Source organism: Chlorocebus sabaeus, chromosome 16, assembly GCF_047675955.1.
Source record: "Chlorocebus sabaeus isolate Y175 chromosome 16, mChlSab1.0.hap1, whole genome shotgun sequence".
In the NCBI taxonomy this organism is placed as follows: domain Eukaryota; kingdom Metazoa; phylum Chordata; class Mammalia; order Primates; family Cercopithecidae; genus Chlorocebus; species Chlorocebus sabaeus.
The window spans coordinates 30,743,084-30,767,502 of NC_132919.1; the positions used below are offsets into that span (position 1 = coordinate 30,743,084).

Genomic DNA, 24,419 nt, shown 5'->3' on the forward strand with positions numbered 1-24,419 from the left:
AACACTAAGTGGTAGAATCATTATATGTTTTAGCTACATGTTTTATTATTGGACAGTTTTGCTTAACATCTTATTATGGAAAGATGAAGAAAATGAAGTTAACACTCAGCTTCCTATCTTCTCTCCTCATCCCATTGTTTTTGGTAGTTGTACTATCTGCTGAGGTTTACAGCATTTACATTAGGTCCTGTGTAGTCTTAGTTCTATATTCGGGTGAAATCACTGCTCACCACCAGAAGTACTTTCCCATTATTGATTATTTGTATTGATTAATTATTAAATTAGATTTTATTGGTTTTTTGTTTGTTTTTTTAGAAAAGCTCTTTGTCTTAAATTCCTTGGATTTTTTCATGTTGAGACTATCTCTTTTTCTTTTTCTTTTTTTTTTTTTTGAGACGGAGTCTCGCTCTGTGGCCCAGGCTGGAGTGCAGTGGCCGGATCTCAGCTCACTGCAAGCTCCGCCTCCCGGGTTTACGCCATTCTCCTGCCTCAGCCTCCGGAGTAGCTGGGACTACAGGCGCCCGCCACCTCGCCCGGCTAGTTTTTTGTATTTTTTAGTAGAGATGGGGTTTCACCGTGTTAGCCAGGATGGTCTCGATCTCCTGACCTCGTGATCTGCCCGTCTCGGCCTCCCAAAGTGCTAGGATTACAGGCTTGAGCCACCGCGCCCGGCCCTATCTCTTTTTCTTATATTTGAACATCTTGACTGGGTATCATTTTCTTGGGCCACATTTTCTTTGTCTCTGAAATTTGTGGCATGTTTCATGTTTTTCTGGCATTGAACTTTGCCTCTGAGAGGTCTGAGACAAGTCCAGTTCCCAACTCTGCTTCACCCCTTTTAGGCAACTTGCTTTATTGTCTGGTTGGTTGTGTTCAAGAAATTCTTTAACTTTAATGTTTAGTGACTTAACTGGGATAGAGACACCGTGTCCAGTCTATCACCTTTTTTACTTCTTTTTCTTTCTTTTTTTTCTTTTTTAGATGAGGATCTCACTGTGTTGCCCAGGCTAGTCTCAAACTCCTAGCATCAAGTGATTCTCCTGCCTCAACCTCCCAAAGTGCTGGATTACAGGCATGAGCCACTGCGTCCAGCTACTTTTCCCACTTCTTGACTAAATTTTGGTAATACACACCTTCCTAAAATATTTATTTCATTATGAGTTTCAGAATTATTAGCACAAGATTCTCTTGAGGCCAGGTATGGTGGCTTACACCTGTAATCCCAGCACTTTAGGAGGCCTAAGTGGGAGCATCTCATTGAGCCCAGGAGTTCAAGATCAGCCTGGGCAACATAGAAAAACCCATATCTTGTTTTATTTTATTATTTTTATTTTTTTTTGAGACAGTCTCACTCGTCACCCAGGCTGTAGTGCAGTGGTGTGATCTTGGCTCACTGCAACCCCCACCTCCCAAGCTCAAGTGATTCTCCTGCCTCATCCTCCTGAGTAGCTGGGACTACAGGCATGTGCCATCATACCCAGCTAATTTTGTATTTTTAGTAGAGACAAGGTTTTACCACGTTGGCCAGGCTGGTCTCAAACTCCCAACCTTGGGTGAGCCACTCGCCTCGGCCTCCCAAAGTTCTGGGATTGCAGGCGTGAGTATCTCTCTGTTGCCCAGGCTGGAGTGCAGTGGCGTGATCTCGACTCACTGCAACCTCTGCCTCCCGGGTTCAAGCGATTCTCCTGCCTCAGCCTCCCGAGTAGCTGGGATTACAGGTGCCTGAGTGGTGGCTGTTTTAAAGGAATTGGTTTCCCAAGTTTTTACAATTGTGAACTCCATCAATGAAAACGGGGGGGTATATATCTCCCATTATATGCATATCTGTTTATTCATAAATAACATTAATGTATCATATTTAATTCATATAAATTAAATTATAAGTAATATTCCATATGTTAAATTAATTATATATTATATCATAAAATATGGATAAAATAAAACATTTTAAAGTTCAAGTTGAAAAATAACATTTAAAAATCAAATTTTTTCTTTATTTTAGAGATGAGTTCTCACAATGTTGGCTAGATTTGTCTTGAACTGCTGGCCTCAAGCAATCCTCCTGCCTCGGCCTCCCAAAGTGCTAGGATTACAGGCACTAGCCACCATGCCCGACTAATTTTGGTATTTTTAGTAGAGACAAGGTTTTGTCCTGTTGGCCAGACAGGTCTTGAACTCCTGATCTCAGGTCTCTGCCCTCCCTCAGCCTCCCAAAGTACTGGGATTACAAGCGTGAGCCACCACACCTGGCCCATAATTGTCTTTCTAATTGAGTAGAATATAGGGGCCAAGGACTTCACATTGTTTCTGTATTCCCAGTACCTAGATTAGTACCTGGAAAATAGTAGGGGTTCAATAAATGTCTGATAAATGAATGAATATTAAGAATGATAGGCTGGGCATGGTGGCTCATGCCTGTAATTCCAGCACTTTGGGAGGATGAGGTGGGTGGATCACTCTCAGGAGTTCAAGACCAGCCTGGCCAACATGGTGAAACCCCATCTCTACTAAAAATACTAAAATTAGCCGGGTGTGGTGGCCTGTGTCTGTACTCTCAGATACTTGGGAGGCTGAGGCGGGAGAATCGCTTGAACTTGGGAGGTAGAGGTTGGAGTGAGCCGAGATCATGCGACTGTACTGCAGCCTAGGTGACAAAGTGAGACCTTGTCTCAAAAAAAAAAAAAGAACGAGAAGGAGAGAGAGAGAGAAAGAAAGAAAAGAAAGAGAGAAAGAAAATAAAGGGAAAGAAGAAAGAAGGAAGGAAGAAAGAAGAAAGAAAGAGGAAAGAAGGAAGAGAGGGAAGGAAAAGAAAAGAAAAAAGAAAAGAGAAGAGAAGAAAAGAAAAGAAAAAATAAAAGAGAAAGGAAAAGAAGGAAAGATTGGCTGATCCCAGGCAGGAGGATCTCTGAAGCCCAGGAGCTCAAGACCAGCCTGGGCAACATAGTGAGACTTTAAAAACAAAAGAATGATAGGTTGGACATGGTGGTTCACACCTGTAATCCCAGAGCTTTGAGAGGCTAAGCTGGAAGGATCAGTTGAGGCCAGGAGTAGTTCAAGACCAGCCTGGGCAACACATAGTGAGTCCCTGTCTTTAAAAAAAAAAAAAAAAAAAGCCTGGGCACGGTGGCTCATGCCTGTAATCCCAGCACTTTGGGAGGCCGAGGCAGGTGGATCATGGGGTCAAGAGTTTGAGATCAGCCTGGCCAACATGGTGAAACCCCGTCTCTACAAAGAATACAAAAATTAGCCGGGGGTAGTGGCATGTGCCTGTAATCCCAGCTACTCGGGAGGCTGAGGCAGGAGAGTCGCTTGAACCTGGGAGGCACAGGTTGCAGTGAGCCGAGATTGTGCCACTGCACTCCAGCCTGGGTGACAGAGCAAGACTCTGTCTCAAAAAAAAAAAAAAAAAAAAAAAAAGAAGAAGGAAAAAGGAGCATAGTTAAAAAACAAAGAAAAAATAGTGTAAGATCAGAGTAGTAAGCATGAGTGTATATTTCAGCAGCCCTGGTTGGAGGAGGGATGGTGATATGGTTTGCTTTGTGTCCCTGTCCAAATCTCAGGTCTAATTGTAATCCCCAGTGTTGGAGGAGGGGCTTGATGGGAGGTCATTGGATCAGAGGGCAGCTTCTAATGGTTTAGCACCATCCCTCTAGGGCTGCTTGTTTAAATGCGTGTAGCACCTCTCCCACTCACCTTTCTGCTGCTGGTCATGTGAAGATGTGCTTGCCTGCCCTTTGCTTTCTGCTATGATTGCAAGTTTCCTGAGGCCTCCCTAGAAGCAAAAGTTTGTACAGCCCACAGAACCAGGAACCGATTAAATCTCTTTTCTTTATGAATTACCCCATCTCAGGTAGTTCTTTATAGCAGTGTGAGAATGGACTAATACAGAAAATTGGTACCAGAGAAGTGGGACATTGCTATAAACATACCTGAAAATGTGGAAGTGACTTTGGGACTGGGTAATGGGCAGAGGTTGGAACAGTTTGTAGAGCTCAGAGGAAGACAGGAAGATGAGGGGAAGTTTGAAACTTCCTAGAGACTTATTGAATAGTTGTGACCAAAATGCTGATAGTGATATGGAAAATGAAGTCCAGCCAAGGTGATTTCAGATGGAGATGAGGAATTTACTGGGAACTGGAGTGAAGGTCACTCTTGCTATGCTTTAGCAAAGAGACTGGTGGCATTTTGTCCCTCCTCTAGGGATCTGTTGAACTTTGAACTTGAGAGAGATGATTTAGGGTATCTGGTGGAAGAAATTTCTAAGTAGTAAAGCGTTTAACAGTGGGCTGCTTCTAATAGTGTATGCTTATATGCATGTGCAAAGAGATTATCTGAAACTGGAACTTATATTTAAAAGAGAAGTAGAGAGGCCGGGCGCGGTGGCTCAAGCCTGTAATCTCAGCACTTTGAGAGGCCGAGACGGGCGGATCACGAGGTCAGGAGATCGAGACCATCCTGGCTAACACGGTGAAACCCCGTCTCTACTAAAAATACAAAAAACTAGCCGGGCGAGGTGGCGGGTGCCTGTAGTCCCAGCTACTCCGGAGGCTGAGGCAGGAGAATGGCGTAAACCCGGGAGGCGGAGCTTGCAGTGAACTGAGATCCGGCCACTGCACTCCAGCCCAGGCAACAGAGCGAGACTCCATATCAAAAAAAAAAAAAAAAGTAGAGAATAAAAGTTTGGAAAATTTGTAGCCCAGCTATGTGGTAGAAAAGAAAACCCCATTTTCTGGGGAAGAATTCAAGCAGGTTGCAGAAATTTGAACAAGGAAAGAGGAGCCAAATTTTTTTTTTTTTTTTTTAGGCAGAGTCTTGCTCTGCCGCCCAGGCTGGAGTGCAGTGGCCGGATCTCAGCTCATGGCAAGCTCCACCTCCCAGGTTTACGCCATTCTCCTGCCTCAGCCTCCCGAGTAGCTGGGACTACAGGCGCCCGCCACCTCGCCCGGCTAGTTTTTTGTATTTTTTTTAGTAGAGACGAGGTTTCACCGTGTTAGCCAGGATGGTCTCGATCTCCTGACCTCGTGATCCACCCGTCTCGGCCTCCCAAAGTGCTGGGATTACAGGCTTGAGCCACCGCGCCGGCCGGAGCCAAATGTTAATAGCCAAGACAATGGGGAAAATGCCTGCAAGGCACTTCAGAGACCTTCGTGGCAGCCCCTCCCATCACAGGCCTGGAGGCCTGGGGTGTAGGGGTGGTTCTGTGGGACAGGCCCAGGGCCCTGCTGCTGTGTGAAGCCTTGAAACATGGCACCCTGCATTGTGACCACTCAGCTCCAGCCATGGCTGAAAGGGGCCGAGGTACAGCTCAGGCCATTGTTTCAGAGGATGCAAGCTAAAAGCCTTAGCAGCTTCCATGTGATATTAAGCCTGCATGTGTGCAGAGGGCAAGAGTTGAGGCTTGGGCGCTTCCACCTAGATTTCAGATGATGTATGGAAACACCTGGATGTCCAGGCAGAAGTCTGCTGCAGGGGTGGAGCTCTCATGGAGAACCTCTACTAGGGCAATGCAGAGGGGAAATATGGGGTTGGAGTCCCCCTACAAGAGTCCCCACTGGGGCACTGCCTAGTGGAGCTGTGAGAAGAGGGCCACCATCCTCCAGACCCCAGAGTGGTAGATCCATGAATGGCTTGCACTGTGCACTTGGAAAAGCCACAGGCACTCAACAACAGCCCATGAAAGCAGCTGCAGGGGCTGTACCCTGCACAGTTATAGAGATACAACTGTCTAAGGCCTTGGGAGCCCATTCCTTGCATCAGTGTGGATTGGATGTGACACATGGAGTTAAAGGAGATTATTTTGGAGCTTTAAGGTTTAATGACTGCCCTGCTGGGTTTTGGACTTGCATGGGGCATGTAGCCCCTTTGTTTTGGCTGAATTATTTCTCTTAGAATGGGTATATTTACCCAAGGCCTATACCCCCATTGTATCTTGAAAGCAACTAACTTGATTACTTGTTTTTGATTTTACAGGCTCATAGGTGGAAGGAAAGTCTTGCCTTGTCTCAGATGAGACTTTGGACTTGGACTTTTGAGTTAATGCTAGAATGAGTTAAGACTTTGAGGGACTGTTAGGAAGGCATGATTGTGTTTTGAAATGTGAGAAGGACATGAGCTTTGTGAGGGGCCAGGGGCAGAATGATATGATGTGACTCTGTGTCCTTGCCCTAATCTCATGTCTAATTGTAATCCTCAGTGTTGGAGGAGGGGCCTGGTGGGAGGTGATTGGATCATGGGGGCAGTTTCTTATGGTTTAGCACCATCCCCCTAGTGCTGCTTGTTTAAAAGTGTGTAGCACTTCCCCTTCCCCATCTCTTCTGCCAGCCATGTGAAGATGTGCTTGCTTCCCCTTTGCCTTCCACCATGATTGTAAGTTTTCTGAGCCCTCTCCAGAAGCAGAAGCTTATACAGCCCACAGAACCATGAGCCAATTAAACCTCTTTTCTTTTCTTTCTTCCCCCTGCCGTCCCCCGCGAGAGGAGTCTCACTCTGTCACCCAGGCTGGAGTTCAGTGGTGCGATCTCGACTTACTGCAGCCTCTGCCTCCCAGGTTCAAGTCATTCTCATGCCTCAGCCTCCTGAGTAGCTGGGATTACAGGCACCCACTACCATGCCTGGCTAATTTTTGTATTTTTAGTAGAGATGGGGTTTTGCCATGTTGGCCAGGCTGGTCTCAAACACCTGACCTCAGGTGATCCACCCACCTTGGCCTCCCAAAGTGCTGGGATTACAGGCATGAGCTACTGCACCTGGCCTAAACCTCTTTTCCTTATAAATTACCCAGTCTTAGGTAGTTCTTTATAGCAGTGTGATAACAGACTAATATAGATGCAATTTATCTTCTGATAATCTTGGGGCTTGGATTTTAAACCACACACAGGGAAAGAGACAAGGGCTTTAGCTTGGTCAACATGGAAATTGAAACTAAGATATCTAAAGCCAGGATGCTCAAAGGGCTGTCCCTTCAATGAAAGAGGTAGCCAGGAAAAAAAAAAAAAAAGGCTATCCCCTGACACAGGCAGCCAACAAGGAAACACATTTGTTTCAGTCTGGGTAGAAAAATAAATAAAAATCTCCTCTGGTAAATTGTAACTTTATGAATTTCTCATTTGGGAATTGTATTAGGCTGTTTTTGTGTTGCTACAAGGAAATACCGGAGGCCAGGTGCAGTGGCTCACACCTATAATCCCAGTACTTTGGAAGACTGAGGTGGGTGAATCACTTGAGGTTGGGAGTTTGAGACCAGGCTGGCCAAAATGGCAAAACCCCAGCTCTACTAAAAATACAAAAAAATTAGCCGGGTATGGTGGCTTATGCCTGTAATCCCAGCTACTTGGGAGGCTGAGAGACAAGAATCGTTTGAGTCCAGGAGGCAGAGGTTGCAGTGAGCCGAGATTGCACTGCTGCACTCCAGCATGGGCAACAGAGTGAGACTCTGTCTCAAAAAAGTAAAAGAAAAAGAAATATCCGAGACTGAGTAATTTATCAGAAATGAGGTTTAATTGGCTCATGGTTCTGCAGCTGCACAGGAAGTCATGTGGCATCTGCTTTTGGGGAAGATTCAGGAAGCTTCTAATCATGGCAGAAGGCAAAGAGGGAGCAGGCACATCACATGGTGAAAGCAGAAGCAAGAGAGAGCAAGGTGCCACACTTTTATTTTTATTATAATTTTTTTTTTTTGAGACAGAGTCTTGCTCTGTCGCCATACTGGAGTGCAGTGGTGCAATCTCGGCTCACTGCAACGTCTGTCTCCTGGATTCAAGCGATTCTCCTGCCTCAGCCTCCTGTGGTGTGCCACCACACCCAGCTAATTTTTGTATTTTTAGTAGAGATGGGGTTTCACCATGTTGGCCAGGATGGTCTCAACCTCTTGACCTCGTGATCCGCCCACCCTGGCCTCCCAAAGTGCTGGGATTACAGGTGTAAGCCACTGCACCCAGCCTATTATTTTTATATATTTTTTATTTTATATTTTTTCAGACTGCTCAGCCTCTTGAGTAGCTGGGATTACAGGCGCCCACCACCATGCCTGGCCAATTTTTGTATTTTTACTAGAGATGGGGTTTCACCATGTTGGCCAGGCTGATCTCGAACTCTTGGCCTCAACTGATTCGCCCACCTTGGCCTCCCAAAGTGCTGTGATTACAGGTGTGAGCCACCATGCCCAGCCATGGTGCCACACTTTTAAACAGCCAGGTCTTGTGAGAAGTCACTTGCTATCATGAGGACAGCACCAAGGGATGGTACTAAACCATAAGAAATCAACCCCCATGATCCAATCACCCCCCTCCAGGTGCCACTTCCAATACTGGGAATTACAATTCAACATGAGATTTGGGCAGAGACACATATTCAAACTATTATCAGGAATTAAATCATATTATCTTTGTAGTGGAGAAATTCCCCAAAGTCTGTAAGCTAACATAAATGTAGTCATGAACACATAATATTGAGATGTGTTTGCAGAAGCAAACTGAACCCAGATCTCCTAGGAATGACAAAGATAAAACCCTGTTGAAGATAAGCTCGTAATCCATAATTACAAACACAGGAGAAAACAATCCTGCAGGAGGGAGAATCAGCAGACACAACAAACTGCAGGATCAGGTTTCCACAAACAGTGATAATGATCAGATACAGATTAGAGACTTTGTTTTTAAGAATAAAAAACACAAAAGAAGGAACCCAAAGCATAAGAAAATAATATGATACTTTGAAAAAAGTCAGCTTTAGAGAAGGACCAAACCAATCTTGTAGAAATAAAAAAACAGGTTTTATTTATTTTCTTCTTAAGATTTTCATTATTTTCGCCAGGCGCGGTGGCTCCCAGCACCATGGGAGGCCAAGGCGGGCAGATCACCTGAGGTTGGGAATTTGAGACCAGCCTACCAACATGGAGAAACCCCGTCTCTACTAAAAATACAAAAGTAGCCAGGCATGGTGGCTCATTCCTGTAATCCCAGCTACTCGGGAGGTTGAGGCAGGAGAATCGCTTGAACCTGGGAGGCAGAGGTTGCAGTGAGCGAAGATCGCGCCATTGCACTCCAGCCTGGGCAACGAGAGCAAAACTCTGTCTCAAAAAATATATATATATATAAATTATTTACGAGTAACAAAAGCCCAATATGTGTTAACATACATTTTTTTTGAAAAATAGCTATTTTTTTTCACAAATTAAGACTCAAAAAATAACTTTTTCTAAACAACAATAAAAATTCGTTAGTGAGAAGAGTCACACTGCTTTACATTTTTGCAGGTCTCTTTAATGTCTGATGGTAGATGAAAGCTAGATTCTCATGTCTGCTTCTTCATTCAGCCTGTTATAATATCACACCAGATAGCTTCTCAAAAATTCCTCTGGACACTCATGAAAAAATGAGAGTGGAAAAGATAAATTACGTCTTAGTATTATAAAAATAGCTTTGACCTAGAATACTCGTGAAAGGCTCTTGAGGACCCCCAGACCATACTTTGAGAACCACTGCTCTAGATGAATGTCCTCATTTTACAAAAAAGGACCTGGACCTCAGAGAGAGTAAGTGAGAAATCCAACGTCACACAGCCTGTTAATAGTGGGATACAGACATTAGATGGTTTGTCTCACTTCTCTGGGTTTAGGTTCTCAATTGGAAACCTGGGAAACACACCCTAATGACCTGTCCTATTCCCTGTAAGTTGCAAAGACTGTCACAATGTATTACCCCCAACCCACTTTTAAAAAATAAATTAATAATTTAAAAGATAATTTAAATCAATAAATCAACAAACTTGGTAAATTTTGCAATGGGCATACTGTTTTTGAATCTAAACTACAGTATTTGAATTCAGATTTCTATTTGAACAGAACACTTAGGCACATTCGACCGCATCCTATTCCATGCAAGCTAGTAATGACAAACTGCATAGTAAATATCATAGATAAATATGGAAAGTAGATTACCCATAATACCAGTATTTATCATACATCCTGTGTCTGAAATACAATTCAATTATACATATTTCAGAAAAATTTTATCAAGTACTAGCTGAAAGGGTGGTGGGTACATTAAGAGACTACAAATAAACTGGTGATCACAAGAACTTTTTTAGATAAAATGGAGTTGCACCGAAATGTAGATATTTTCATTCCCTAACCCGACCTTATTTTTGTCTTTTAAAGAAAATCAAGAAATCTTGGCCACCTAGAGATGATTTCCTTTGTATCCTACCAGATGGTTCAGATCTTTAAATGGAACATAGTCTTGTTCTTTTAAAGAACACAGGGCCCAGAAGGAGGAAATTGTTCCCAGGGAACCCACTCCCAACTTTCATTTTTTTCAGGCTCTACATTCTTTGGTTCTGAATCATGAGTCACGTCCACTTCTCCTTTCACTAATATAGTAACATAATGGTAATTCTCCTTCTCAATGAAAGAATTAACAACTGAGGCAAAGCGAACATTTTTCAGGTGAAGAGCTTCTTCCCAGGTTTCCCTTTGAGCACATTCTTCCCAGCTCTCACCGAACTCCTAGTGACCTCCAGAGAGCTGGAAACTGCTGGCTCCAAACGACCCTTTCCTCTTCCCCAGGAGGACGCAACGCAGATGCTTGCAGCTGGTCACCACGACTCAGACTCTGACTCTGGGCGGCCACTCCTGCGGCTCTGTGCTGGCTGTCATAGCGCAAGCGGGAGGACCAAAAAATGTGTTTTAAGTTGATGAACACTAAAGTCGAGTGAATGGGCTGGGCGCGATGGCTCACGCCTGTAATCCCAGTACTTTGGGAGGCCAAGGCGGGCGGATCACTTGAGGTTAGGAGTTTGAGACCAGCCTGGCCAACATGGTGAAAACCCGTTTCTACTAAAAATAAAATAAAATAAAAACCTCAACAACAGCAATAACAAGAACAACAACAACAACAAAATAGGCATGGTGGCGTGCGCCTGTAGTACCAGCTGCTCAGGAGACTGAGGCCAGAGAATTGCTTGAAGCCGGGAGGCAGAGGTTACAGTGAGCCAAGATTGCGCCACTGCACTCCAGCCTGGGCAACAGAGCGAGACTCTGTCTGGAAAACAAAACAAGTTTAGCGGATGGATTAAGTAGCAGATTAGAACGAGTTGATGATATAATCTAGTAAACTATCAAATGAAATTAAGAAAATTCCTTGTAGTATGGAGAGACAAGGAGAGAGAAAACATAAAACATATGGAAAAGAGATGCAGATAGTCTTACACAGTCCAATAGAAATATAATATGCGATACATACATACATAATTTAAAATTTTCTAGTACCAACCTAACAAAGTAAAAAAGAAACATATTAATCCAAAATATTTTTTCATCATGTAATATAAAATCATGAAGAAATATTTTATATTCTTTTTTCCTACTGTCTTTGAAACCCAGTGTGTATTTTGCACTTACACCACACGCAGCTCAGTTTGAACTAACTAGTGCTCAACAGTCATATGCGGCTAGTGACTATTGTACTGGACAATGCAGATCTAACTTACATGTAATAAGATTTCCAAGAGAAAAGGGAGACAGAGAAGGCAATATTTGAAGAGATAATGACTTATAATTTTCCGGATTACTGGCAGGCAGGAATCCTGAGATTCAGGAAAGCTGGTGCGTCCTGATCAGGATGTAAATATTTTGTAGTGAAGCTGATAAAAGCTGAAAACAAAAAATTTGTTAAAATTAACTAAGGGGAAAAGATAGATTACCTACAAAGGAACTTCAATTAGACTGAAGACAGTTTCCTTTAAAATGTTGACTGAAAAGTGACAACGTAGGAATTTTATACCCACTTGAACTATCAATAAAGGGTGAGAGTAAAATAAAGTCAAAGACGAGGTCATCACTAACAGACTTTCACTAAGAGAGAACTGTAATACAACTCAAATACAATAAGGTGTCTGGAGGTCTAGTGAGATGTGGCAGTGTGTGAGAGAAGGGTTCCCCAAAAGAGATCAAAATATAATGTATATTTTCCTTGTTTTTTACTATTTTTCCCGCTCTCCAGAGCTCGAATAGCAATGAATGTGTAGTTATCGAGTCAGCACTAGTGTAGAACTGCAAGCCTTAACTCCTTGTCACAGTGTTAGGGAAGCAGAAGCCTAGGAGAGCCAGAATAAGGCCATTTTAAAATCAACTCCATCTTTTTTTTTTTTTTGAGATGGAATTTCCCTCTTGTTACCCAGGCTGTAGTGCAGTGGCACAATCTCAGCTCACTGCAACCTCCACCTCCCGGGTTCAAGCGATTCTTCTGCCTCAGCCTCCTGGGTAGCTGGGATTACAGGCCCCTGCCACCACACCCACACTACTTTTAGTAGAGATGGGGTTTCGCCATGTTGGCTAGGTTGGTCTCGAACTGCTGACCTCAGGTGATCCGCCTGCCTCGGCCTCCCAAAGTGCTGGGATTACAGGTGTGAGCCACCTTGCCTGGCCAATCAATTCCATCTTAAAACTAGCAAGATACACCAGGCGTGGTGGCTCACGCCTGTAATCCCAGCATGTTGGGAGGCTGAGCTGGGCAGATCACCCGAGGTCAGGACTTCGAGACCAGCCTAGTCAACATGGCAAAACCCTGTCTTTACTAAAAATACAAAAATTAGGCTGGGTGTAGTGGCACGCACCTTTAATCCCAGCTATTTGGGAGGCTGAGGCAGGAGAATCACTTGAACCTTGGAGGCGGAGGTTGCAGTGAGCCAAGATTGCACCACTGCACTCCAGCCTGGGTGACAGGAGTGAAACTCCATTTCAAAAAAAAAAATAAATAAATTAGGTGTGGTGGCACATGCCTGTAATCCCAGCTACTTGGGAGACTGAGGCAGGAGAATTGCTTGAATCCAGAAGGCGGAGGTTGCAGTGAGCCGAGATCACGCCATTGCACTCCAGCCTGGGCAACAAGAGTGAGACTCTGGAAAAAAAAACAAAAAACAAAAAAAACAACTAGCAAGACACAGTCCTTGCTGGTCACAACCCACGGTCATAAGATGTTTATAGTTAAGGAAACAACCTAAAGATTACCTGCAAGGACAGGCTTCTACAAAAACAGAAAAGCCCAGATGTCCCAATACCCATCACAAGATTTGCTTTCAAGAGGTGGCGGGCGCCTGTAGTCCCAGCTACTCCGGAGGCTGAGGCAGGAGAATGGCGTAAACCCGGGAGGCGGAGCTTGCAGTGAGCTGAGATCCGGCCACTGCACTCCAGCCTGGGCGACAGAGCCAGACTCCGTCTCAAAAAAAAAAAAAAAAAAAAAAAAAAAAAAAAAAAAAAAAAGAAAATTGTGCTTTTTTTCAAGATAGTTATGCTTTGATGTACTCACACCGTAGAATGTCAAGGATAGGTTTCTTTAAATCAATACCATAATAAATTTGGTCATCTGTCTGCCCATCCGCATATAGCACAGCTTAGTTTAGTCTTTGTATACACAAGATCCCTATAGAAGAAAAACTTAAAGACTGTGCGTTCCTCCACTTGCCTTCTGAGGACACTCTATTCTATAATGAAGTAGCTTTCAATAAACTATCTCTTCTCACTGCACTCTGATTCTCCTTGAATTCTTCCCGGTGGGAGAGCCAAGAACCTTCTCTTGGGTCTGGACCAAGACTCCTTTTTCCAGTAACAATAGGGTAGGAGAGAGAGGAGAAGGAGGAGCATACATGCTTGTATTGGCAGGATAGTACATCATAGTATTCCTGTATTTGCTCAACTTTGGGATACAAAATGTTTAGAAAGACCAGTGAACAATTAGGAGCTACATAGAAAAAGCAAATTGTTGTGGAATATACAGTAGCATAGGGAAGATTAGGGCTGTGTAGTGTGTTTGGGGGTGGCATGAGGACAGAAAGAAGCATGACAGGGAGGGGAGGGAGACAAGACTGAGGGTGAGGAAGCTTAAGATGGGAACTAGAACTGACAATTGATCACCACTCTATTACTATGAAAATTACCTATTAAAGATTCATTTAGCCCTCCAACTGGGCTCCCTGAGGAAGGGGAGCAGTAGGTGCTAATCCCAGCTAATTTAATCAGCAACTTAATTGCAATTTTAATGACTGCCACTGATTGAATACTTATATATGTGTCAGTCATAGCATTGAAGTGTTCTAGTATCTTTAAAAATGTAAACTTCAAAGCTGGGCTGGGCACAGTGGTGTGTACCTGTAGTTCCAGCTAGTTGGGAGACTAAGGCAGGAGGATGGCTTGAATCCAGGAGTTTGAATCTTGCCTTGGCAACATAGCAAGACCCTGTCTCTTAAAAAAAATAAATTTCAACAAATCTGTGAAGTAAAATTTTAAAATTGTGGTGGAATATGAATAACATCAAATTTATCATTTTAACCATTTAAAATTATACAGTTCTGGTCTGGTGCAGTGGCTCACTCATATAATCCCAGCACTTTGGGAGGCCAAGGCAGGCAGATCACTTGAGGTCAGAAGTTCATGACCAGCCTGGCCAACTTGGTGAAACCCTCTCTCTACTAAAAATACAAAAATTAGCAGATTGTGGTGGCGGGCGCCTGTAGTCCCAGCTGCTCAGGAGGCTGAGGCACGAGAATTGCTCGAACCCAGGAGGCAGAGGTTACATTGAGCCGAGATCACACCACTGCACTCCAGCCCAGGTGACAATGTCAGACTTCATCTCAAAAAAAAAAAAAAAAAAAAAAAAAAAAAAAAAGTTCTGTGGCATTAAATACAGTCAAATTATTGTACAACTATTAAGTGAAATTGATTTTAAAAATAGTTTTACTGATGATCAAACTTTGTATCAGATAGTTTAAGTAATTTGACTGTTAGTTGGTAGCAGAGTGAAGATTGAGCTCCATGTTTGTCTGACTTCAAATTCTGTGCTCATTTTCTATAGCATGTAGTCCTGCAATCTTTTGAAGGGAGATGAGATTCAAACAAGTGAAACAGGCTGGGCGTAGTGGCTCATGTCTGTTATCCCAGCAGTTTGGGAGGTCAAGGTGGGGGGAATCCCTTGAGGCCGGGAGTTTGAGACCAGCCTGGGCAACATAGCAAGACCTTGTCTCTTAAAAAAAAAAATCAGCTGGGCCAGGCGCAGTGGCTCAAGCCTGTAATCCCAGCACTTTGGGAGGCCGAGACGGGCGGATCACGAGGTCAGGAGATCGAGACCATCCTGGCAAACAAGGTGAAACCTCATCTCTACTAAAAATACAAAAAATGAGCTGGGCGTGGTGGCGGGCGCCTGTAGTCCCAGCTACTCAGGAGGCTGAGGCAGGAGAATGGCATGAAGCCGGGAGGCAGAGCTTGCAGTGAGCCAAGATCACGCCACTGCACTCTGAATAGGTTCCTTTAAGAAGGTCCTGGATGGTCTACCTTTTCAGCATCCTCTTGGCTCATAAGAACCTTACCATGTCAAACACAGGAGTGGAAGCTACCCTATTGTTGTCTTTTCTCCTGGTCCTATTGTAGAGTGTGCCAGCCAGCTTCCCTAATTCATAATTCTGCAGGCTAGAAGTGGGTGACCATCTTCATGAATGTGCACACATGCCAAATTCCTCAAGAGACATGTCTAGTTCATCTCAAAACTTTCACCATGATGATCATACAGGGATGGGCTCATAATTTTCCACTGTCAGCAAGACTCACTAGCTTGGGAGAAAGATCTGGCAGACACTCCTAGTCTTTTACAGTGGGGGTTCCCAACCCTGGGCCAAGGACCACTACTGGTCAGTGGCATGTTAGGAACAGGCTGCCCAGCAAGAGGTGAGTGGCTGGGGAGCCAGCATTACACCTGAGCTTCGCCCCCTGTCAGATCAGCTGCAACATTAGATTCTCATAGGAGGCAAACCCTATTGTGAACTGAGCATACCAGGGATTTAGGTTGCCTGCTTCTTATGAGAATCTAATGCCTGATGATCTGAGGTGGACCAGTTTCATCCCGAAACCATCCCCCCTCCTCACATCTGTGGAAAAACTGTCTTCCACCAAACTGGTCCCTGGTGCCAGAAATGTTGGGGTTTGCTGTTTTATGGTTCCCCCTCTTTGTAGTGAGGCCAGCAATCTATCCTCTCCTACGATTTCTTCTAAAGCCTCCCACCTCAGCCTCCCAAGTAGCTGAGACTACAGGCGTGCACCACCATGCCTGGCTAATTTTTGTATTTTTAGTAGAGGTGGGGGATTTCTCTATGTTGCCCAGGCTGGTCTTGAACTCCTGGGCTCAAGCGATCTGCCCACCTTGCCCTCCCAAAGTGCTGGGATTACAGGCGTGAGCCACCGCATCCTGCTAGAAGCCACTTAATCCAACTCTCCATCACAGTCATGAATACTGTTTACAACAACCTGATGAGATGTCATCTACTTTTCACGTGAACACACCCAGGAATTAGGAAGGCATTCCTTAACCGGCAGCTCTCAGCTCTCCCAATCAGGATTTGAGCTTCACCAAATAACTCAAACCCCCTGTTTCCTCACATACTAAAGGGGAGTAAATATCTTCTTTACAGAACATCGTTGGGAGACTAAAAGGAGATAGAGGAATATAAATGGCCTAATCCACTTACAGAAAAGCGTGTGCAATGTTAGTCCCCTTTATGCGTTCTTTTATGGGACAGCACATTCCATTTTTGGGTCGTCATCACCTAGAGAAAGGTCTTCCTTATACCGAATTGTCTTTGTACCCTTTTAGCACCTTTCTTAAGTTTAACCCTAAGTGGTCTCATAGAATGTCATTTTTCCGTCCACACGACGTCTTCACTGATATCTGTGACTTTAGTTGAAGGGACTGAAGATATTGGGAAGAATAATTCAATTTCTCTTTTTCTTTCTTCCTTTTTTTTTTTTTTTTTTTTTTTTTTTTTTTTTTTTTGAGCTGGGGAGCTGGGTGAGGCTTCTGTGGATTCCCAAGAGGTGTTTGTGGCGTGAATGGAGCAAAGGTGATGTTTCATTTCATCACGTCCAGCACTGTCCCAAGGTTAAGTGGGCGCGTGAGAAGGACAGTTTTCTCCGGTTCTGGCGGGTTTGCCCTCCTGCCGGCTAGCGTTCTGCGGGAGTCAAGCCTGGAAAGCGTGTGTGCGGCGTACAGGCGTCAGACACTGGAACGCATTCGAATGGTGCTATTCTTTGTCTGCCACATAGCGAGCACTTTATAAGGTCACTTATAGTCCTGAATGAATGGTTAAATCGTGGAAGCCGCAAAGAAAGCCACACAGCTTTGACTGAAGACCTAACCCGGTACTCAAGAATCCCTCTCAGGGGTGCGCGAGCGGGGCCGGAATCAAGAAGCCTCTTTTGGGGTGGGCGGGGACCGATCTTGAGCTCCCGCTGCGAGGCACCGCCTCTTTTCCTCGCCGGCCGCCCGCTAGGCGGCGCTGGAGAGCTTGCAGCCCACGGGCGAGGCGCTCCGAGAGACTACAACTCCCGGAGTGCTCTGGGAACGGAGCCGCGGGAGCTACAGGCGGAGGGACGCGAGGGCGGGCTTTCCGGGTGTGTGTTTCCGGCGTCGGCGGCCGTGGCCGGGGACGGTGTGAGAGCGGTAAGATGGCGGCGGCGGCAGTGGTGGAGTTCCAGAGAGCCCAGTCTCTGCTCAGCACCGACCGGGAGGCCTCCATCGACATCCTCCACTCCATCGGTAAAGGTCGCCGCGCCGTCTCCCCGGCCCCGCCGGCCCAGCTCGGCTTATGTCGGTCGGCGGCAGCGGAGAGGGGCCGGGCTAGCCGGCTCTGGTGCTGCTGACTCACTGTGTGTGTGAGGGGGGCCGGGCCGGGGGCGCAGGCCGCTCGGAGCTCCCCAGAGCCCCCCGGGTCTCACTCTTGTGGGAGGGCTTGAGGCAATCCCCAGGTTCCCTCGCCGGCTGCTGACTCACGGGGGGCTCAGCGTAGGGTGGGAGAGTGGGCCGAGCCGGGCCCCCACCCCTCCCTAGCTGTGTCCCCGGCTCTGGCCCGCACGAGCTGGTCTGGGACCCGGAGTAGTGCCGGCCGGCGTGCTTGTCACGGACTGGTCCTAGAGTCTCTAGTTGAAAGGCCTTGGCGAAACCAGCTCAGGACAGGCATTTCCCGCCGTTGTAATCAGCACAGTCTGCTCCGGGTGGGAGCGCGAGCGCTTGCTTTTCTCTGGGAGTTTCCTTCCACGGGACGCTGGGAGCTGCTACTCCCCAGCCCCACGGCGGAAAGCTCCACTAAGAGGAGGGTCTCTTTCAGAATGTGGGAAATTCAGGGGTGACACACACCTCAGGTTGGCATTTGGTTTGTGGAGGTGGCCGAGACGCTCATCTGCCCTGTGTAGGGTGTAAGAGTGAGGTGTTGGAGCGGGACCGCCGGGCTAGAGGAGGTGACTAATCTTTCCAGACTCCCTGTAGGGATTGGAAGTGAGTTAAGGGAGTTAGTTGTCAGCCGCAGAGTTCAGGGAATTCTTTGGAACGGGTCGGCTCTATGTTGCCGGAAAAATTAAAATTTTCTTAGCATTGTAATATGATGGTCTTACACCTGCACACAACAGGAAAACTGAAATGACGACCCCAGCCAGTCGCTTCCTGCAGCTTTCTGTTGGGATTCAAGTGTGAACAGAAATTTATGACAGGAAGACTTAAATGTTCACTCATAAAGGATTCAATTAGGGCTTGGACCAGCTCTTCACTGTACATGTAATGGGATCTTTTTAGTATAGCTTGGGAAGATTTGAATTAGCGCAACAAGTAGTATGAGAATGCACCTGTATGTGGGACTTGCAAGATGTTGGCATTTGACATAGTGTGTTGAATTTTGGTATTCCAGACCTGCACGGAGAAAGGACAATGACAAGATCTTGATACTTTATCATTGGGGATACTAGAGAAGGAGAGGAGGTGGGCGTCAAGATGTATCTTTGAACGGTATTGGTAAAAGGTGTTTCATTTGAAAAGTTCTGATCTTGACTTAGGTCAGTTGCTTCTACGGCACCAGAGTCATCTCATTCACCGTTACATGGGTATTTTATTCTGAGTACACATTATTATTTAGAACTAATGTGAGGAGCATGAATTTTAATTGTGTGTGCCTAGTGCCTAATATTTTGTCTTTCATAAAGTAGAAATTATGTTAAACATTACAATTAGAGTATTTCCTGTTGGCCCACTATTCTAGGGGAGAGTTCCCTGAAAGCTTCACTGTTAGAGCAAGCTTGAGTCATCATGGTTGACGGCCTTACTTTTTCTGGACTCCATCATGGAGTATCAAAATCTTGGTTTTTGTCAAGTCATGATGCTTTCTTTGTAAGAGTAGTGGTAACCAGTGATGATCACTACAAACTTGGAGAGGCTATTCCATGCTTGCATGTTAAAATAGTTATTAGCTGTTGAAAATAGGACAGATAGCACAAAGTTATTTTAACAGACCTCAATGCATTAAAAAGCAGCAGTCTCTCCTAAGTGTAGCTGTGCAGGATCACACTGGGGCTTTGATAGGGTTGTTTTTCTTGAATGGCTTTATAGACCTGCTTATCCCTAACACACCCATTAGCTGAGGCTTTGCACAGACATAAAGTTTATTGAAAGGCTTTTGACTTACAGGCATCAATAACTTGGTCAATTGATTTTGGTTTGTGGCATAAATGCACAGGCATGTTTAATATCTTCACATAACATAGTGACTGGCATAGATCTTGGCACCATAAGTATGAATGATTTGTTTTGTTTTAATTTTGCTTTAACCAAGTGACCACAACGGAAACTTAGTGTATGTAGGTAAGCAAAAATCTGGTGGGTAAAATGAAAAGGCACATTTAAAATCAAAGAGAAGAATCCTGTTTTTTATGATTTACATGGAGCATATTCTATGTATATATTATCTTTTTTTTTTTTCCTGACTTAGAGTTTTTTAACTCTAGAATTTGTCTTTTGGTAAATATGTTTGAGTTTGTAATGGATCTTTTGAGGGTGAAATTTCCCTCAGTCTTCATTTTTTGGTAAGAATTTTAAGAGGGTTTGCATTTTCCTCTCCTAGTGAAGCGTGACATTCAGGAAAACGATGAGGAGGCAGTGCAAGTCAAGGAGCAGAGCATCCTGGAACTGGGATCTCTCCTGGCAAAGACTGGACAAGCTGCAGGTAAGTGCTACACATGGATTGTACCTGAAATGCTGAGTGAAATTCCCATCTTTTGTTGGAGTGAAGAATCATGGGACTGATCCACAAACTGAATTCAACTTTATTTTCTTGGCAACTTGTTGAGTTTCAGTTTTTTACCAGGCAATTAAGTGGCCTTTAAACTCAGTTCTTTCATGGTAGTTTAGTTTTGCAAATGAGAGACAATCTTATTTTTGTTGGGATATAGTGATTTCTGATTTGTTTCTGGTTTTTGAATTCTCACTGTATTCCCTCACATAGAGGCAGCAACAGTCTTCAATAATTTCACTGAGCAACTCTGATGTATTTAAGATAGCTAACAACTTTAAGCGCCAGATTCAAAAATGACAAAGGATTTTGTTTTTTTTTTTTTGTTTTTTTTTGTTTTTTTGTTTTTTTTTGAGACGGAGTCTCGCTGTGTCGCCCAGGCTGGAGTGCAATGGTGCGATCTCGGCTCACTGCAAGCTCCGCCTCCCGGGTTCACGCCATTCTCCTGCCTCAGCCTCCCTAGAAGCTGGGACCACAGGCGCCGCCACCTCGCCCGGCTAGTTTTTTGTATTTTTCAGTAGAGACGGGGTTTCACCGTGTTAGCCAGGATGGTCTCGATCTCCTGACCTCATGATCCGCCCGTCTCGGCCTCCCAAAGTGCTGGGATTACAGGCGTGAGCCACCGCGCCCGGCAACAAAGGATTTTGTATCCAAGTGACTCACTGTCGTTTTTTTCTGATTGATTAAGAATGAGAATAAGACATTAAATGGAGTCTTCCCAAGACTTCTCCATTTGTACCTAGGACTTTGTGCATATCATTGCTCAGACATTCTAGTTGTAATTAAACCATTGACTGATTAGATTTGACATAATATTCTGATGATGGGTGTGTCCTTGGAATGAGAAGGGAGTCCTTTTGATCAGGAAGGACCTTTTACCAGTAAAGTAGTAATAGTATTTAAAGAGAAGTCTGTTTAACTTCAAATGGGTGGTTTTTGTTAAGTTTAAAGTGAATTTAGAGCTCATTTGATTAAATTGGATTAAGATCTGTTAAGTGACCTCATGAGTTATTTCCCCTAAAATTATGTTGTTCAAGAGAATAATGGGGGTTAGTTGGCACAACTTTTTGAACTTGAGAGCTAAAGATGTTTTTCTTTTTTCGAAACGGGGTCTCGCTGTGTCACCCAGGCTGGAGTGCAGTGGCGCGATCTGGGCTCACTGCAACCTCTGCCCCTTGGGTTCAAGCGATTCTCCTGCCTCAGCCTCTGGAATAGCTGGAATTACAGGCGCGCGCTACCACGCCTGGCTAATTTTTGTATTTTTAATAGAGATGGGGTTTCACCGTGTTCATCAGGCTGGTCTCGAACTCCTGACCTCATGATCCACCCACCTTGGCCTCCCAAAGTGCTGGGATTCCAGGCATGAGCCATTGTGCCCAGCCAGTGATTTTTTTCAATTAAAGATCACTAACTTATTAATTATTAGGCGCAGTCTATAGAGCTGAATAAAGATGTATGAAATTGTGAGGATGTGTTTACATGGGCCTTATATCTTACTTAAAACATCGTTAAGTAGCTATAAGAAGAACCATACGTAATGGTTTTTGATTGCTATGAACTCTTTTTTTTTTAATTATTATTTTTTTTGAGACGGAGTTTTGCTCTTGTTGCCCAGGCTGGAGTGCAAATGGTGCGATCTCGGCTCACTGCAACCTCCGCCTCCCAGGCTCAAGTGATTCTCCTACCTCAGCCTCCCGAGTAGCTGGGATTGCCAGCATGCGCCACTATGCCTGGCTAATTTTGTATTTTTTTTTAGTAGAGGTGAGGTTTCACCATGTTGGTCATGCTGGTCTCGAACTCCTAACCTCAGGTGATCTCCCTGCCTCAGCCTCCCAAAATGATGGGATTACAGGTGTAAGCCACGGTGCCTGGCCAACTGGTTACTCTTTTAAACACATACATGGTTTAAGTTAATTGAATCCTTGAAACAACTTGAAGTAGATACTGTTACCCATTTTACACATGGAGGATACTGAGCACAGAAAAGTTAAATAACTTACCAAAGCTCATTCAACTAATAACTGGTAGACCTAGGATTTGAACTCATGTAGTCTTACTTCAGAGCCCATATAGCCACATGACATCATGGTTATTATTGCTTTCCTGTAACTGTCTACTTCCTAATTATCATTGGTGGGTAGTGTCTTTTCATCTTAGACTGACTTCCCTCCTATTTAACATACATATGGATTCCAGTTTTCTGTCAGTTAATTTGAGCTTGATAATCAAATTATCAAGAACAGTTCTGATAATCACTCCATGCAAAATATAATAAGGTAATTTTTCTGAATTATAAAGCCAACAGAAGTGATGTGAAAATTTTTTTTGTTGTTAGCCAGGCGTGGTGGCTCATATCTGTAATCCCAGCACTTTGGCAGGCTGAGGCAGGAGGATCCCTTGAGTCCAGGAATTTGAGACCAGCTCTGGCAACATAGTGAGACCCCGTCTGTACAAAAAATAGAAAAATTACTGGGTGTGGTATTATGTGGCTGTAGTACCAGCTACTCTGGAGGCTGAGGTGGGAGGATTGCTTGAGCCGAGGAGGTTGAGGCTGTAGTGAGCTGTCGTCACACTGCTATGCTTCAGCCTGGGTGACAGAGCAAGACCTTGCCTCAAAAAAAGATTTTGTTGTTGTTGAGATATCCAAATTTCTACTTTCCTCCAGTGGCATGAATTAAGAACAGTGTGTGATATATAGTCAACACTTCAGTAATTTTCGTCCAAAAATATTACTGTTTTGCTTGAAATTCCTATTTTATATGTATTCTCCCCTTGTTTCTTGCCGTGCCTTGTGACTTGAGAAGTTTAGAAGTGTACTGCTAAACCTGTTGGAATTTAATAGATGAATTATAAGAACTTTCGAAAACATTTCCATGTTACTTACTGTTTTCTAAGAAAGTTTGATGAGTATAGGTATACACAATGGGAACTCTAAGGAAGTGTTAAGGCCTACATATATTTAGCTGTCTTTGCTATTATTGATGGATAGGTTTGTGTTGTTTGCTCCCTGAGAATAGAAAGTATGTCTGTTCCATTAATGTGCAGTTTTGTTTTTTATGCATTTAATAAATGCATAGCATTGTGCTAAGTATTCTACTCAAAAATTTAAGATAGGATCCCTGGCCAACAACAATCACTTGGGGATTACCGAAAAAAACAATGTCTGATGTGTAATTGTGATTGTAAGTAGTGTTAATAGTGTTGAGCATCATCAGACATGATGCCTAGGCTCAGGATTTCATAGCCTAAAACTTTTCAAAGGAATCTGTTGAGTTCTGTGAGGGTTTTTTTTTTGAGACAGAGTCTTGCTTTGTTGCCCAGGCTGGTGTGGAGTGCAGTGGCGCGATCTCGGCTCAACCTCCTGGGTTCAAGTGATTCTCCTGCCTCAGCCTCCCAAGTAGCTGGAACTACAGGCGCCCACCACCACACCCAGTTAATTTTTGTATTTTTAGTAGAGGTGGGGTTTTATCATGTTGGCCAGGCTGGTCTCGGGCTCCTGACCTCAAGTGATCCACCCACCTTGGTCTTCCAAAGTGTTGTGATTATAGGCATGAGCCACCATGCCCGGCCTTTTTTTTTTTTTTTTTTTTTTTTTGAGACCGAGTCTCACTCTGTTGTCCAGACTGGAGTGCAGTGATGTGATCTCAGCTCACTGCAACTTCTGCCTCCTGGGTTCAAGCGATTCTTATGCCTCAGCTTCCCCAAGTAGCTGGGACTAGAGGCGTGAGCCACCACGCTTGGCTAATTTTTTTCTTTTTCCTTTTAGTAGAGAAGAAGTTTCACCATGTTGGCCAGGTTGGTCTTGAACTGCTGACCTCAATTGATCCACCCACCTCGGCCTCCCAAAGTGCTGGGATTCCAGGTGTGAGCCACTGACAAGGAAATTCTGGTCACATAATTACAAATAATCCCAGTAAGAATAGGAGGAAGTCAGTATGATTTTATGGGACTTAAAAAAAAATTATCTCAGTATGTATGAAAATGGAAAGAAACAGGAAATACAAACAAGAATGAATATAAAACAGTAGTAGACTAAAACAGATGATGAACTAAGTCTGAAAAATGGCAGCTGGGCATAGTAGCTCACACCTGTAATCCCAGGACTTTGGGAAGCTGAGGTGGGAGGATTGCTTGAGGCCAGGAGTTAGAGGCCAGTTTGAACCGCATAGTGAAGATGCTATCTCTGTTAATTTTTTTTTTTTTTTAAAAAGCAGCATGGATAACATAAGGAGACCCCATATCTACAAAAAAATTAAAAAGTTGACTGGGTGTGGTAGTGCATTCCTGTGTCCCAGGTACTTGGGAAACAGAGGCAGGAGGATCACTAG

At 44.3% G+C, this 24,419-nt stretch overlaps 1 protein-coding gene and 1 pseudogene across 1 annotated transcript in view; one reads left to right on the forward strand and one right to left on the reverse strand.

Moving 5' to 3' along the window:
- Nucleotides 1-4,871: 4,871 nt before the first annotated feature.
- LOC140708630 (nucleotide triphosphate diphosphatase NUDT15 pseudogene) lies at nucleotides 4,872-14,593 on the reverse strand (annotated as a pseudogene).
- Nucleotides 14,594-17,433: 2,840 nt separating this feature from the next.
- PSMD11 (proteasome 26S subunit, non-ATPase 11) overlaps nucleotides 17,434-24,419 on the forward strand; it is a 42,653-nt gene continuing 35,667 nt past the window's right edge. Inside the window, exons 1-2 of the mRNA XM_008010993.3 lie at nucleotides 17,434-17,576; nucleotides 19,924-20,025. Coding sequence (XP_008009184.1) covers nucleotides 17,486-17,576; nucleotides 19,924-20,025 — 193 coding nt within the window. The 5' untranslated portion in view covers nucleotides 17,434-17,485. The remainder of the gene's footprint in view (nucleotides 17,577-19,923; nucleotides 20,026-24,419) is intronic.